The 14,271-nt window shown below is 34.3% G+C and overlaps 1 protein-coding gene across 1 annotated transcript; it reads right to left on the bottom strand.

Moving 5' to 3' along the window:
• Positions 1–3,703: 3,703 nt before the first annotated feature.
• On the bottom strand, positions 3,704–11,396 carry LOC107038755 (ataxin-10). The gene is made up of 6 exons (XM_015258008.1): positions 11,161–11,396; positions 10,694–11,107; positions 8,339–8,853; positions 6,539–6,756; positions 4,336–4,399; positions 3,704–4,236 (listed from the first exon to the last, which is right to left on the bottom strand). The coding sequence occupies exons 1-6, from the start codon at positions 11,247–11,249 to the stop codon at positions 4,016–4,018; spliced, it is 1,521 nt and encodes a 506-aa protein (XP_015113494.1). The 5' UTR covers positions 11,250–11,396; the 3' UTR covers positions 3,704–4,015.
• Positions 11,397–14,271: the final 2,875 nt, after the last annotated feature.

The raw sequence follows: 14,271 nt of genomic DNA, 5'->3' as shown, positions 1-14,271 counted from the left end.
TCGAAGATAGGAAACATGACAATAAAAATAATTAGTTAATTCATCGATAATTTTTTGATTTGATCAATTATATAATAATAACAAAAATAATAATAATAATGAGAATAACAATCATCATGCGTTAATTTTTCCAAAATTGTCAATGATCTTAATTCAATTATTTCTCGATTAATTTGAAATCTCATATGATATTTGTCCAATCATTTCGACCGAAACTGTTGATATCGATCTGCGAATTTGATATCAAAGTCGACGATCCAATATCACATTTTGTTATTTTTCCGACACCACAACTTGTTGAGAAAAAATGGTGGAAACCATAAAAATGCGAATTAATGGTAAATAATGTTGACAGTTTACATGGGTTTTACTATTTACATTACCAACTTACAGCAATAGATAACTTGGAGAGGTGCCTCGATAGGCACAGTCATGATGGTATCGTAAATCATTTACGATTTGTAATTGCAATGAGAGTAGCTATCTTGAATTCCATTTGATGCAATCATTTTTCGTCATATTCTCGTACGTACTATTTGCGTGACATGCGTGAAGATATGAAGGGAAGAATCCGTTGAATATTTCTATAGTTGGAAACTTGTATGAGGAATTTTATAACAAAAAACATGGAAATTTTTATGCGACTCTAAATTTTTGTTTTATTGATTCATGGATTTAATCAGCTCCATCCCACAATCATCATTTGGCCCAACTTGTTGAAGTTTCCCGAATCATTAATATCAATAGCAAAGTGAAACGATAAATTAAGTAGAAATTAGTCATCTTACATACAGAAAAACCTAAACGTAAATTACGTGTCAGAAGAGATATTTTACGCTTGAAGTTAGAGTGTAAATTACGCTCAAAATATTTATGCTTTCGTGTTTGTAAATTGCGCAATTACATTGGCGTAAATTACGATTATATTACCGTGATATACGATTTGATATTCGTAAATTACGATGATTTTTTCCGTATTTTACGTTTACATATCCGTAATTAACGAGTACCGAGAAAAAATAGCTGTTTTCGTCACAATGTCGAAATAGTATATTTCGATACGAGTGAGACGGAATTTGCTGGAATGTTAAGTTGACGGCTCAAGGCAAAGGGCCGAGGCCAAGGGCTGCCAATCACACGAGTTGAAATGTGAGTACAGACCTCGCCTTCGACTCGGCCTGTAAACTTCACATTCGTCGAAAATGAAATTTATGTCCTTGTACTCTAATCTATTTCCCCTTCAGCTCAGCTGGTGGCGCCTCTGCTTGGCTCCTCTCATGCATCGCTCGGCTGCGCGCGTCCTACGACTGTCCCTAAAAACATTACCCTACTCGTATCAACACACTCTTTTTCACACTCGGAACGTAATATACGAGTTCATAATTGATAGAGATAGTTATTCGACCGTTTTGAAAAGATAATTAAGATAATATCGGCCTTGCGGTCCAGGATAAATAAATTCAATGAAATTGAACAATAAACTTGCCGACGTTTCGACCCATATGCAGGTCCTCCTCAGGGCACGTTTATTAACTGCAATGACCAATAAAGGTACTTACAAAGAGGAAAGTTATAAAAATCTGTTATCAGCATGAAAAATATTATTTTAACGCACTTCTTTTTTTAACCTGGTATGTTTTTCATTACCTTAATCATATGGTTCATAATATCCATTGGGAAACCCCACCGCGCGTCGTTTTTCCTTAATTACAATTGACTGGATAACCGGAAAAAGTAAAAAAAATTTGACTTTGTGAATTGAAGTGTCTACAGGATTATAGTAGTTTTTAGAACAACATATTTCCGGAAATTCTCCAAGAAAACAAATTATTTCGAACAGATAAATTATTTTTTCCCATGGTAAATGAAATTGCTCATCACGCGACGTTGCCGGAAACTCACTAAACGCCCCGGTAAGAATAGAGTGAATTTAGCAACGCTAGAGCCTAAATAAACGGCGGGGAATCCCCGCGAAGGGGATCAGTGTCGCCGGGTCGCGTTTGATGACCAGACTAGAGTTAACACTTCGTTGGTCGCGCTATAATTCGCTAATATTCATTGGGAATTACAATTGACTGGATAACCGGAAAAAGTAAAAAAAAATTGACTTTGTCAATTGAAGGATCTAAAAAATTATAGTAATGTTTAGAATAACATTTTTCCGGAAATTCCCAAAGAAAACAAATTATTTCGAACAGATAAATTATTTTTTTCCATGGTAAATGAAATTGCTCATCACGCGACGTTGCCGGAAACTCACTAAACGCCCGGGCAGTGTAGAGTGAATTTAGCAACGCCAGAGCCTAAATACACAGCGGGGAATCCCCGCGGAGGTGACCAGTGTCGCCGGGTCGTCGGGTGCGTTTGATGACCAAACTAGGGTTAACACTCCGTTGATCGCGCTAAGAGCGCCGTGTCGTACTTTTTTCGATTTTTTAAATGACACTGCAGTAAAGCCTCAAAAAAATTTGAAAAAATTTGACATCGTATTTTGAAGTGTTTAGAAGCCATATCAATGAAAATATCCGCCAAAAATATCAGAAGCAGTTAAATTTTCATTCCGAAACTCCGGGCCGTAGACCGTGTATAAGACGAATTCTCGGAAAAACATGGCAACTTTGAGCTTGAATATATAATTAAGTGCAACACTGAACATAGAAAATCTCACGGGACTTCTTCAAGTATACAATCTAGATCACTCTTGATTTTTTTCAGATTTTTCCTAAATCTCTCAAATTTATCATTATGTCGATTTATGCTAGTGCCGCGCGACCAACGGAGTGTTAATGTGGTTCTTTTCAGAAGCGTAAATTGTTATTTCAATGTTCTTATATAAAAAGGAAATCTCACACTTTTATTCCGAATCTTCTGAAAGCGAAATCGCATGCATGATGATGATGATACTGATTTGGTTAATGATGTTGATGATACTGATGATGTTGGTAATGTTGATGTAGATCTACGGAGAGGTGTTTTCAATCACGGACAATTATATGTAGCTTTTTCGAAAATTCGATCATGAGATCCATTGAAAGTTTTCACAAGACAACAACGAAAAAAACATAAAAATCAAAAATTATGTCTACAAAGAGTTATATCTTTGAGTAAATGCTATATATATTTATCTGTCTGTATGAAAGCAACCGACTTGATCGTACTGAGCATCCGAGATATTCATGGTTTTCCATCGATAACGCCTGTATAAATTAACATTGAATTATTTTCTGATCTTCGATACCAACATCATTTCCAACAGAACATGTGTTGATCCACAATTGAAGTTTTCATGGATTTCGACGTATCTTCGACAGATTCTCGATGGAAATTTCCATCCCTTTTCAATAAAACAAAATTTCAAAAGAAGTTTTCATCATTTCCCACAAATTTCTCCTTAATAATACTATAGAAATTTGTACAGATGAAATGACATATTGATTCAAATCAACTTACAATAATGTGATGAATCATATAAAGTCAATCATAGTGATAGGCGCGCGGAGCGCGCCTTCGATCTCGTCTTCAGAAAAATTATCAGTCACACCAAGCACATATACAATATAATGGGTTATGAAAAAGAGTGGCTTTACCACTACGTACATCTGAACACAGCTATTCTCTGATTCATGTATCCAAACAATGAATATCAATTATGGGAAGCAAGAAGGCAAAACAAATAATAACAGTTATTATACTGGTGCTTTATTTTCTACTCTATCATACAAATATGTTCCGTAAAAAATCAATGACATCCGAGTATCTTAACTACCACTTCATGAAGTTCATCAACTTGCTGTAGTCTGGATATGCAATTCCGCAATCCACTCTCAGTACAACGAAAATGCTTTTGTACAAGTGATCAATGACTCCTTGGAAAGGGATTGATTCCCTTCATCAGAAATATTCGCATGTTGACACGACCTCAACCGATGCTATTTTTTATTCAAAAAATATTACAGTCAAATCGGCCGAATCCTTTGGGTCGTGCCAAATGGGGTATACATCAGGTAGCCCTATGCTAGTCCCATTCGTTAAAGGATTTCTCAGCCTCCGGCTCCTTTGGTAGTGCCACAATTCCAACGGTATTTCCAGTCTCATCTTCGTGAAGAGTAACTCCCATTTCACGAAGAATATCGTTATCAATGAACTTGATTTTCTCACTATTGGCAATTATTTGTTGATTCTTCGACATACCCTCGCACGCATTCCTGATGGCGAATATGCACCATTGGAGAATCACTTCATTTTTTATTGCATAACAGCAAAAATGTAAGGAAAATTCGATTTAATCGCAATAATAAATGAAAATGTTTATGCGAATATTTTTCAAAAGGATACGTGGATTCCTTCCATCGATGTTACAACAGTCCAGTATGACAGAGATTCCTTCGGTGTCTCGTAGCTTAAAAGATTTAATGGGTAATTATATAAATTACAAAACCTACAGATACAAAAATTTCAAATCAACAATGATAAATGTAGCCCAGATAAGAACCCAGATAAACCAAAACTAGAACCTAGAACATGTACATACGTAGCAATGCAAATAGTTTGTAAATAACCCATTGTAGGTTAATACATAATCTTTTTTACAAAGAAAAAAAACTGCAGATGGCTGTATCTGTGATTCAATCGTAATTTCGGGTGTAGGAAAGGTTCTCCGGTGGCAAAAATCTCCGAAATTTGGGATAGTCGAGATGTAGTCAAGTGGATATACAGTCATTCTGGCGAAAGAGTGGGCAGAATGGGGGTAACTCAGTCTACACTGCAATAACTAACGGTTGAATTCCAGATGTGTTGGTAGACATTTTTCTAACACTGTGGAGTTAATTTTTCAGGCATTTTTCAGACATTTTTCAGATATTCAGAAATGTCCGAATCGATCAAAGATGTCATATTTACAGATACCTCTGTTTGAAAACAAGGTGCATCAAATCATTTCCGATGAATGCGGGGGAGGAAGTGGTACCCATACGCATGCAGCCAGAATTTTCAAATCAATTTTAAAAAATAGAGGAAGTGGAATAACGTCTTTGTAAGGGGACGCCTTTTCAAAATTTTTAAGATAAAACAAAAATTTTGGGGAACGAAGTAAAGGCAACCAATCAATTGGTGAGAAGGAACATTCGTTCGCCAGAAGGATTATACATCCACTTGACTATACCAAATTTCGGAAGATGTTCGTATAAGCCGTAAGATTTTCTCGAATTTGATTAAAATATCGGAGAATTTTCTGAAATTTTGTAGACAACCGGAGAATTTCCTCAAATTTTTCTAGAAAAACGGAGAATTTTCCGAATTTTGAGGGAAACTGGAGAATTTTCTCGAATTGTGTAGAAAACCGGAAAATTTTCTAGAAAAATATACAATTCCCATAGATGGCACTGCGGCATAAAAACTTTTTCCCAAAGTGAGTCTGCACAATAAAAATAGTAGACGTATCCACGTCAGCGTCCCTAACGAACATCAATGCCTCATTCTGCATGCCTGGGGTATGAAACATTTAGTGAAAATAAACGAAAAAAGTCCTTAAACTAGGTTCGTTAAGGTTAGTAGATATTTCAGCCCCCTGACCTAATTTAAAATGTGTTCTATCAACTGAAATCGGCCAGGAGCGTCAAAAAATTATCACTGGGGGGCACCGCCTTCCGACTATCTGGTGTCGACAAAGTAGGGAACGATCTAGTTTGCGGATATATTTTGTCCATTCTACAAACGACTGAAGAAACGAAAGTTCTCTAGTTCTATGTTGTCGCTCAATTTTTCCATAGATCTTATTTACCATCAATTCAAAGTCTATTAGAGTAAAATCCCTGGACTAAAATGGCTGGGTCGAGGCTTTCTGTGTTTTTCGTCATTTTCTCATTTTTGGCGCATAAAAAACGATGTCGTGAACAAAGAAATTCTCACTTCATCGCGAAGGGTTTATTTTCAAGACAGATTTTTAAAGCCACATCTGTGTGTATGTGTGTGTGTTTGTGTGTACGTATGTGGTCAAAATTTTGTCCAACGATGTCGCCCGAGCGAATGAAAAGATTCAAATTTTTTTACAATCGATGAGTCACCATCGAACTTGGAATTAATTAGTTTATGAAAACTATCGCCTCAGCAATTCTTTAGTTATTCGTGTAAACTTGTGAAAAAATGTTAGAAAAAGATGATTTTCTGGAAATTCAACGAGTTTACCGAGAAAAATCAAGGGGTTGGAATTTTTCTTGGCAGTCGATGTGTCTTTATGTATCTTCATTTTGATTCGATATTGAGCAAAATCGTCCCAGCAGTTTTGGATTATTTGGATTTCATCTTGTGCTGACAAACGTTGAAGAAATAAAGTTGTCTCTTGAAAAACCATGTCGTCTCTTCTCGTAAAAACAGAACAACATAACAACGCGACGAGACTGAGACGACACCGAGACGAGACATACATTTTTGATAGCAAAATGAGACCGAGACCAACATGTTACAAAAGGAAACGACATTGAAATTTTCAATTTTTTCCGAGACCGAACCGAGACTTCTCAAAATCTCATATAAGACCTACCGTATTTTGATTAGCTCGATGTTTATGTACAAGATTGCCAATCAAACGAATCAACCCTGCTTTGAAGCCAAATGCAGGATGATTTCGAATATCCTCTCTGCTATCCGAAGCTGTGTCTTCATCCCTCGAGGAATTGGGTACGATATCGGTCAATGTTTGGACTGGTGTGAAGTAATTATTCTCCTCCTTCCCGGCCATGTGCATCGCCCGCAGGAGAACTAAAATAACAAGGCAATAGGATGTCATACCGCACACGAAAAAATTAAAAAATAGAAAAACGTAGTGCATCCTCTGGAAAGTTCTATTGAACTTCTATTGATAATTCTATTAGCTTTCCACCAAATCTGTTGAACAATTTAGCAGCTATTCTACGCGCTCTTTTCAATAGAAATCGCTCAATAGAGAATCTCTTACAGAAAAATCAATAGAATTTCGTTATTCTATATAACTTATTCCAATGAGATATTTTCCATGAAAACTCGACGTAAGTTTTACAGTTGTTTCGGTTGATTGTTTTAAAGCGAGGAGGAAAAAAATAGAATGAAAAAAAAACTGAAAATTTATGTTGAGCAACTTTTATAAAAACAATCTCAACAGAATAAATTGTATAGAACGATAAAATTTTATTGATTTTTTCTGTGGAATATTGTCTGTTGAAAAAAAAACTAGTAGAACTTTCAAAAGAAATACAATAGAAATTTCTAGTGAATGTTCTAGGTATTTCTCCGAAGTTGTTTTAAAAGTGATATTCTTGAAAATGGTCTACACTGAGAAAAAAAATATTTTCTCAAAAAACTTGTTTGAAAAAAAAATTGAAAGCCAAAAATTACAAAAACCAAATTTGGTGCTGACTACTTTCAAATGCCATTTCTAGTATTAGTTCTTCGTCATTCGATACTCCTATACGTATTTTCCTTCCGAAAATGTTCGTTTCATATAAAAGAAGAGACAGTTTAGGTTTTCGTTTCGGCTATTCAATAATCACAGATACGAAATGGATTCTTAAATTATTACATTATTTTACATAATAATAATCCGATAAAATTTTTAGTCTCTAATTCACAATTTCCGTCATTTATTCTGTTCATTCTATTAAAAAACGAGGAAAGAAATCCGATTGATAGGTATTTTTGCATTATTCGAATATATCGATTTTAAAACTTTCCGGAGACATTGTAAAGTTATTTTTTTCAAGTTCTTCCCGACTACGTTTTTTGTGTTTTTTCATTTCTTCTCGTTCAAATAGATCATAGAATTCCAAAACATTCATATTCCGCCCATATCCGAAGAAAAAACCGCGATTCCAAGAAAAACAAATTTTTTCCATTTTCTAGCCGATCGTACAATTCATCATAAAAAACCCACTTTTGATTGATCTTTAACATAATTCCTGTTCATTGAATATTATAAATTAAATTAATCTATTTGTAAAGACGGAAATGGAAAGAAAATAAAATAAAATAGTATAAATTAATCTAGGGACGGGCGCGAAGCTTTTGATTTTTTCGGTCCAAAAAAGACTTGTTTAATAACTTATTTGCTTTTCTCTCAGTGTACAATCCATAATTCAAACATCTCTCTATATTATGAAGATCCAAATTGACTTCTGGTGATAAAAATTTGGTAATCAAAATTAAGACTCCACAATTAAGGGTCACAAGGGTCAGAATCTGAGTCACGAGAGTCAGATTAAGTGTCACAAGGATCAGAATAAGGATTATGGGGGTCATATGTGGGTCATACGAGGGTTGGCGAGTGGAGCGAGCAGGGGCCGTAACCCTAGTAAATAAAATAACTCACAAACAGCATTTATGAGGAGACTGTTGTCTCTCTGTAAAATATGGCACTCTCTCCTGTCACTGGACGACAAAACCCCCAAAATATCGAGGAGAATGGTGACTTCAGCAGGCTCCATATCATTCAAATACGAATCCACAGTTTTCAGTATCAAGTCACTCCTCTTCTTGAATCTATTCATCAAATAAATAATCGTATTCTCTGGGAGACTTTCACCCTCATTGTTCTGTTTATAGACAACATCCTTCAGATTCTGATAAATGATTTCTGTTAGATATAACTTGGCTTCCATCGACAAATATTCGTAAACTGTGTCCAGCAAGTCTGGTGTCTGTCGAAGGAACAACATGATTGTGTCATTCGCAGTGCTGACTTTCAAGGTATCCGCTCTGATCAGCCCTTCGAGGGTTGATAAGGGCTCGAAGGGTGGACTGCTCTCTGTCATGTTGAATAGTATGTTGTGAATCAGTGCACAGGTGAGGAGGAGGACATTTGTGTCATTCCAGTGGAGAAGTTGCCTGTGGATGTTCAGTAACAGAAATTAATTTTTTTTAATCATTGTGCGTTTGTCTGGGGCAGACATCGATACCATCATCAATTTTCAATTAAATTAAATATTGCATTAGTTGACTGGTTAATATTACCCAACAAATTTTTAATCATTACATCAATCATTAACTAAATATACAAATTCTCAATCATTTATCAATCAATAAATGAGGTCGGAATACAATTTTTTAATTATTTAATTTGTTAAATTAAGAAGGGAATTTTTCTGAGAAATTCTAGACGATTTCTCGTTTCTATTATTTTATACAATTTGTTCTTTTCGCTAATTTTATACAAATTATACAACTTTGCCAGACGTTTTTGACTAAATATTCCATAGACGTTGATTTTTTTATATAATTTATTGTCTTGTGATTTCTTTTATAAGAAATCTCGGGAATATTTTTTTCATGTTTTTTGTTTGCTAATGGAAGCATTGTAATCGTTCAAATTTAAGTTTTATTGTAGTATTTTATTATAGCATATTCAATATAAGAACAATTTCCTACTTGTTTTATTTTAATTTTTTTTATATTTTTATTGATTTCTACAATTGGCCTCTACTGGATCTCCATAAAGAAATGAGTGAGAATATCAAATAAAATACAATCCTCTGCCAGAGGTAGTACACACATTGCACAAAAAACTAAGGCCAGTTCTGACGATTTTAATCTGTTCCTCTCCACTCTCAGTCATATCAATGTCCAACTAATCTAATATAGTCTAAATAGTCTAATACCATAAAAAAAAAACAGAAAACCAATGACCAAGAATCGCTACAAATACGTGTAGGGGAGGGTAGAGTAAAATGGAAACTTTAGACTTTTTTAAAATTATTCATAACTCAGAAACAAATGTATCAATGAAGCTCAGTTTAGGCTCATCACAAAGGGAAAGAGGTGTTCTTTGCATTTTAAAAAAGTGATGAAATTTCATCAACATTTCAACCCGTCACTAATATTTTTAAAAAGTGAAAAATGTCCATTTTACCCCAACCTCCCCTATGTATGTTATTCTGAATTATTTAATTCTGTAATTGGCCTTCCTCTATTGAATCTCCATAAAGAAATGAGTGAGAATATCAAATAAATTCCAAGATAATTACTGGATGTCAAGTCTAACATTCGTGAATTTGAATTACCCCTAAAATATCACTACCGAAACATGATTTAAAATTTGGAATTACCCAATGATGATCCTCAAATTCTGATGTGATAAAAAAGCTTTGTATCCTCTGTCAGTGGTAGTGGAAACATTGCACAAAAAACGAAGGCCAGTTTTGACGATTTTAATCTGTTCCTCTCCACTCTCAGTCATATCATTTTCCAACTAATCTAATATAGTCTAAATAGTCTAATACCGTAAAAAAAAACTTAGAAAACCAATGACCAAGAATCGCTACAAAATACGTGTAGGGGAGGGTAGAGTAAAATGGAAACTTTAGACTTTTTTAAAATTATTCATAACTCAGAAACAAATGCATCAATGGAGCTCAGTTTAGGCTCATCACAAAGGGAAAGAGGTGTTCTTTGCATTGAAAAAAAGTGATTAAATTTCATCAACATTTCAACCCGTCACTAATATTTTTAAAAAGTGAAAAATGTCCATTTTACCCCAACCTCCCCTATATATGTTATTCTGAATTATTTAATTCTGTAATTGGCCTTCCTCTATTGAATCTCCATAAAGAAATGAGTGAGAATATCAAATAAATTCCAAGATAATTACTGGATGTCAAATCTAACATTCGTGAATTTGAATTACCCCTAAAATATCACTACCGAAACATGATTTAAAATTTGGAATTACCCAATGATGATCCTCAAATTCTGATGTGATAAAAAAGCTTTGTATCCTCTGTCAGTGGTAGTGGAAACATTGCACAAAAAACGAAGGCCAGTTCTGACGATTTTAATCTGTTCCTCTCCATTCTCAGTCGTGTGATCGTCCAAGTAATCGATCACCCACTCGGCAATGCCATTGTAGGGGAATGCATTGGACAAACTCTCTTCATCCACTGGTGAACACATTGACAATTCTCTGTAGAGTTCATGGCAGTGATTCGCCAGGTACTTTGTACTGTTGTTTTGAATTTGTTCTGGTGCTTCATGTTTGAAATGTACACAAGTATTTGCTAGACACTTTAGGATCGAAAACAAAACGTTTGGGGGCAAATTTGCCTCTGGTTTTGTTAATATCTCCGCCAACTTGGCGATTATTCTCCTGAAAATTGATGAAATTATTTTTATTGCGAATCAATTGAAGTAGTCACTTACTTTTCACTGGTTTTTGTGTCTAAATTCTTGACAAATTCGTCCCATTTTTCATCGCTTGACAGTCGGCATAACCTATCGAAATTATCCATAATTGAACGGATTAAAAATACTGTGAATTGCTGGATAGAGATCAATTTGAAATGTTTTTATTCTTGGAATTATAGTTTTCTGGTAGTGTTTATGTTGGACTGTGCAGGAGAAATTTCTGCGACGATTGTGCCTGGGACTTAGGTCACGTGTCCAACTGATTGTTTATATCCACTTTATCGACTGAAGAGGTTCAAGTAGTTGCAGCACTATTGGGGCGCTAGTGAAGCATTTTTTGCGGGTTATTTTTGAAGGGAGCGATTGTATTGCCACGGGACTAGTGACAACAAACTAACAATGGGCATTAACAAAGTCGATGTAACAGGCTCCGAAGGATTTTTAAGTTCATGAATGAAAAATTAATCATTCAAGGCCGAAAATTGAGATGAAAAAATTGAAAAAAAAACACAATTTCTGATTGTTTTGCAATCTGTTCTCTTTCATGATTTGTAATTAGGGGAGGGTGGGGGGGGGGAACGGACACTTTAGACTTTTTNGGACACTTTAGACTTTTTTCAAATTATTCATAACTCAGAAACAAATTGATCAATTGAGCTCAGTTTAGGCTCGTCACAAAGGGAAAGAATTGTTCTTTGTATTGAAAAAAAATTATTGAATTTTATCAACATTTCAACCCTTATTAACATTTTTTAAAAAGTCAAAAGTGTCCGTTTTACCCCAACCTCCCCTAATAGGGCTGATTTCTCGAATTATTTGAATTATTAATAAAATTCTTTCTGATAAAATTTCAATGAAGTTTACATTCACAATTGATTTTAGAATGTGGAAATTTTCGCGTATCTATAATAGCTTGAGAGATACAGCGTTTTAAGCAATTGAAATTGTTAATAACAATTGTTAATAATAGCGCCCCCAAAAACATAAAATTCAATCAAGTTGTCCCGCGGACCCTTTCCTGTATACAGGACTATCTTAGGCGTAAGGACTATATTGTTTTGCTCCTTGTTCTCCTTCATTATTGATAATTCACAATGCTGATTCCTCGGATTATTTGAATAATTGATAAAATTCACTTCAATAAAATTTCAAGGGAGGCCACCTCCATAACTGGTTGGCAACTATTAATTTTATCTCTTGAATGAAGAGCATGTCATCAAGATGGCATTGATAATTCGTTTTCACCTCGATCGGTCTTCCTTGGAGTTTTGATTGAAGATAATACTCAATCTCATTCCATCTCCAAATCTCTTCATTTTTTATCTAACGAAATTAAAACACCTAGTGTAACCACGCGAAATATTTGCCTCGTGAAATTCGTCGTTCTTTTCTGTTGACGAAGTTAACATAACAGCAACTACTAATTTTATTATTTGAATTGAGAATATTGAGAACAAGAATTAAGCATTTAAGGCCGAAACTTGAAATGAAAAATTAAAAAAAAAATTCATGCAAGTTCGCTATTGTTTTGATGTCTGTTCTCCTTCATTATTGGTAATGAATGGGGATGATTCCCCAAATTATTTGAATAGTTAATAAAATTCATTTCGATAAAATTTCAATGGAGGTCACATCCATAAATTATTAGCAACTACTAATTTTATCGCATAGAGAGCTTGCCATCAAGATGCTATTGATAATTCGTGCGAACCTCGATCCATCTTCCTGGGGTTTTAATTGAAGATACTCAATCTCTTGTTTACATTCCACCTCCACAACTATTTATTTTTTATTAAACTAAATTAAAATTGAACTGGTTTCAACTTCCACTGAATATTGATTAAACCTTGACGAAATCTTGGTTAAACCCTGATTAACCTCCGACTAAATCTCGATTAAATGCTTTTTAAGGCTATAATTTCGAAGCAAATGATGCAATCGCCACAATCCTCGAACTCGACCGAGATCACGGACGAAAAAATTTAATAGAAAAACCGATCGAATTCGTTAGAAAATTCTATTGAATTTCTATTGAACTGTTCTATTAGTTTTTGGCCGATTCTATTGAAATATTCAATAGAAAATATTCAGTAGAACAATTAAAAAGTCAATAGAATTCAATTTTTCTATATAACTTATTCTATTGAGATATTTTCTATAGAATTTCCTCGGCTCAAATTTTTAAAGTTTTTCCGTTTGATTTTCTTGATGAGAAGAAAAGAAAAATCGAATGAAAAAACTTGTAAAATTTGAGTCGAGCAATTTCTGTAGAAAATATATGAAAAAAATATGTTATATAGAAAAATCCAATTCTGTTAACTTTTTCTATTGAATTTGTTCTATTGAACATGTCAATAGAATCAGCCAAAAACTATTAGAAAGTTTAAGAGAAATTCAATAGACTTTTCTAACTAATTGCGTGATAACATCCAAACAAATATTTTAAGCCACAATTAAAAAGATGTTGACTATTATTTTTGTTATGATCGTCAACAAACTAAATTTGAAAAAAAAGCTCACATACATGCATACGGACATGATCTAAAAACAGCATATTCGAACTCCTGAGACCAAAATTAGTCATCATCACACAAAAAAATGGAAATTTCAGATTTGACGAATACAATGCTTCCATTCGAAAGCAAAAATAAAAGAAAATAATGCAAGTTTCCTACTGTTTTTCTGCCTGTTCTCCGTAATCATTGATAATTCACAAGGCTGATTCTTCAAAATATTTGCATAATTGATAAAATTAATTTCGAAAAAATTTCAATGGAAGTCACATCCATAACTGATTAGCAACTACTAATTTTATCACTTGCACAGAAAGCATGCCATCAAGATGGCATTGACAATTTATAATTGATAATTCATTTGCACCTCGATCCATCTTCCTGGGATTTTGATTGGAGATACTCAATCTCTTGTTTTCATTCCACCTCCACGACTCGTTATTTTTTATTTAGACGAAATGACAACAACTCGTGCAAGCACTCGAAATTTTTGATCCGAGAAATTTGCCATTCTCCTCTGTCAATGAAGTATCCGATAATTTTACAGCGCAGGTGACATTACATCTGATAATCTCTGAACTGATAACTAATAATGGATGCGTTGACAGAGGGG

The sequence above is a fragment of the Diachasma alloeum genome, unplaced genomic scaffold (assembly GCF_001412515.2).
Source record: "Diachasma alloeum isolate Michigan unplaced genomic scaffold, Dall2.0 Dall_scaffold_00288, whole genome shotgun sequence".
NCBI classification, from domain to species: domain Eukaryota; kingdom Metazoa; phylum Arthropoda; class Insecta; order Hymenoptera; family Braconidae; genus Diachasma; species Diachasma alloeum.
This window is presented reverse-complemented; position numbering and strand designations above follow the sequence as displayed.

Coding starts and splice junctions, on each gene's coding strand:
- LOC107038755 (XM_015258008.1), bottom strand. CDS start 11,249: ATGGATAATTTCGATAGGTTATGCCGACTGTCAAGCGATGAAAAATGG. Junction 11,108..11,160: donor GACACAAAAACCAGTGAAAA/GTAAGTGACTAC, acceptor ATCAATTTTCAG/GAGAATAATCGCCAAGTTGG. Junction 4,237..4,335: donor CATCGATGGAAGGAATCCAC/GTATCCTTTTGA, acceptor TAAAAAATGAAG/TGATTCTCCAATGGTGCATA.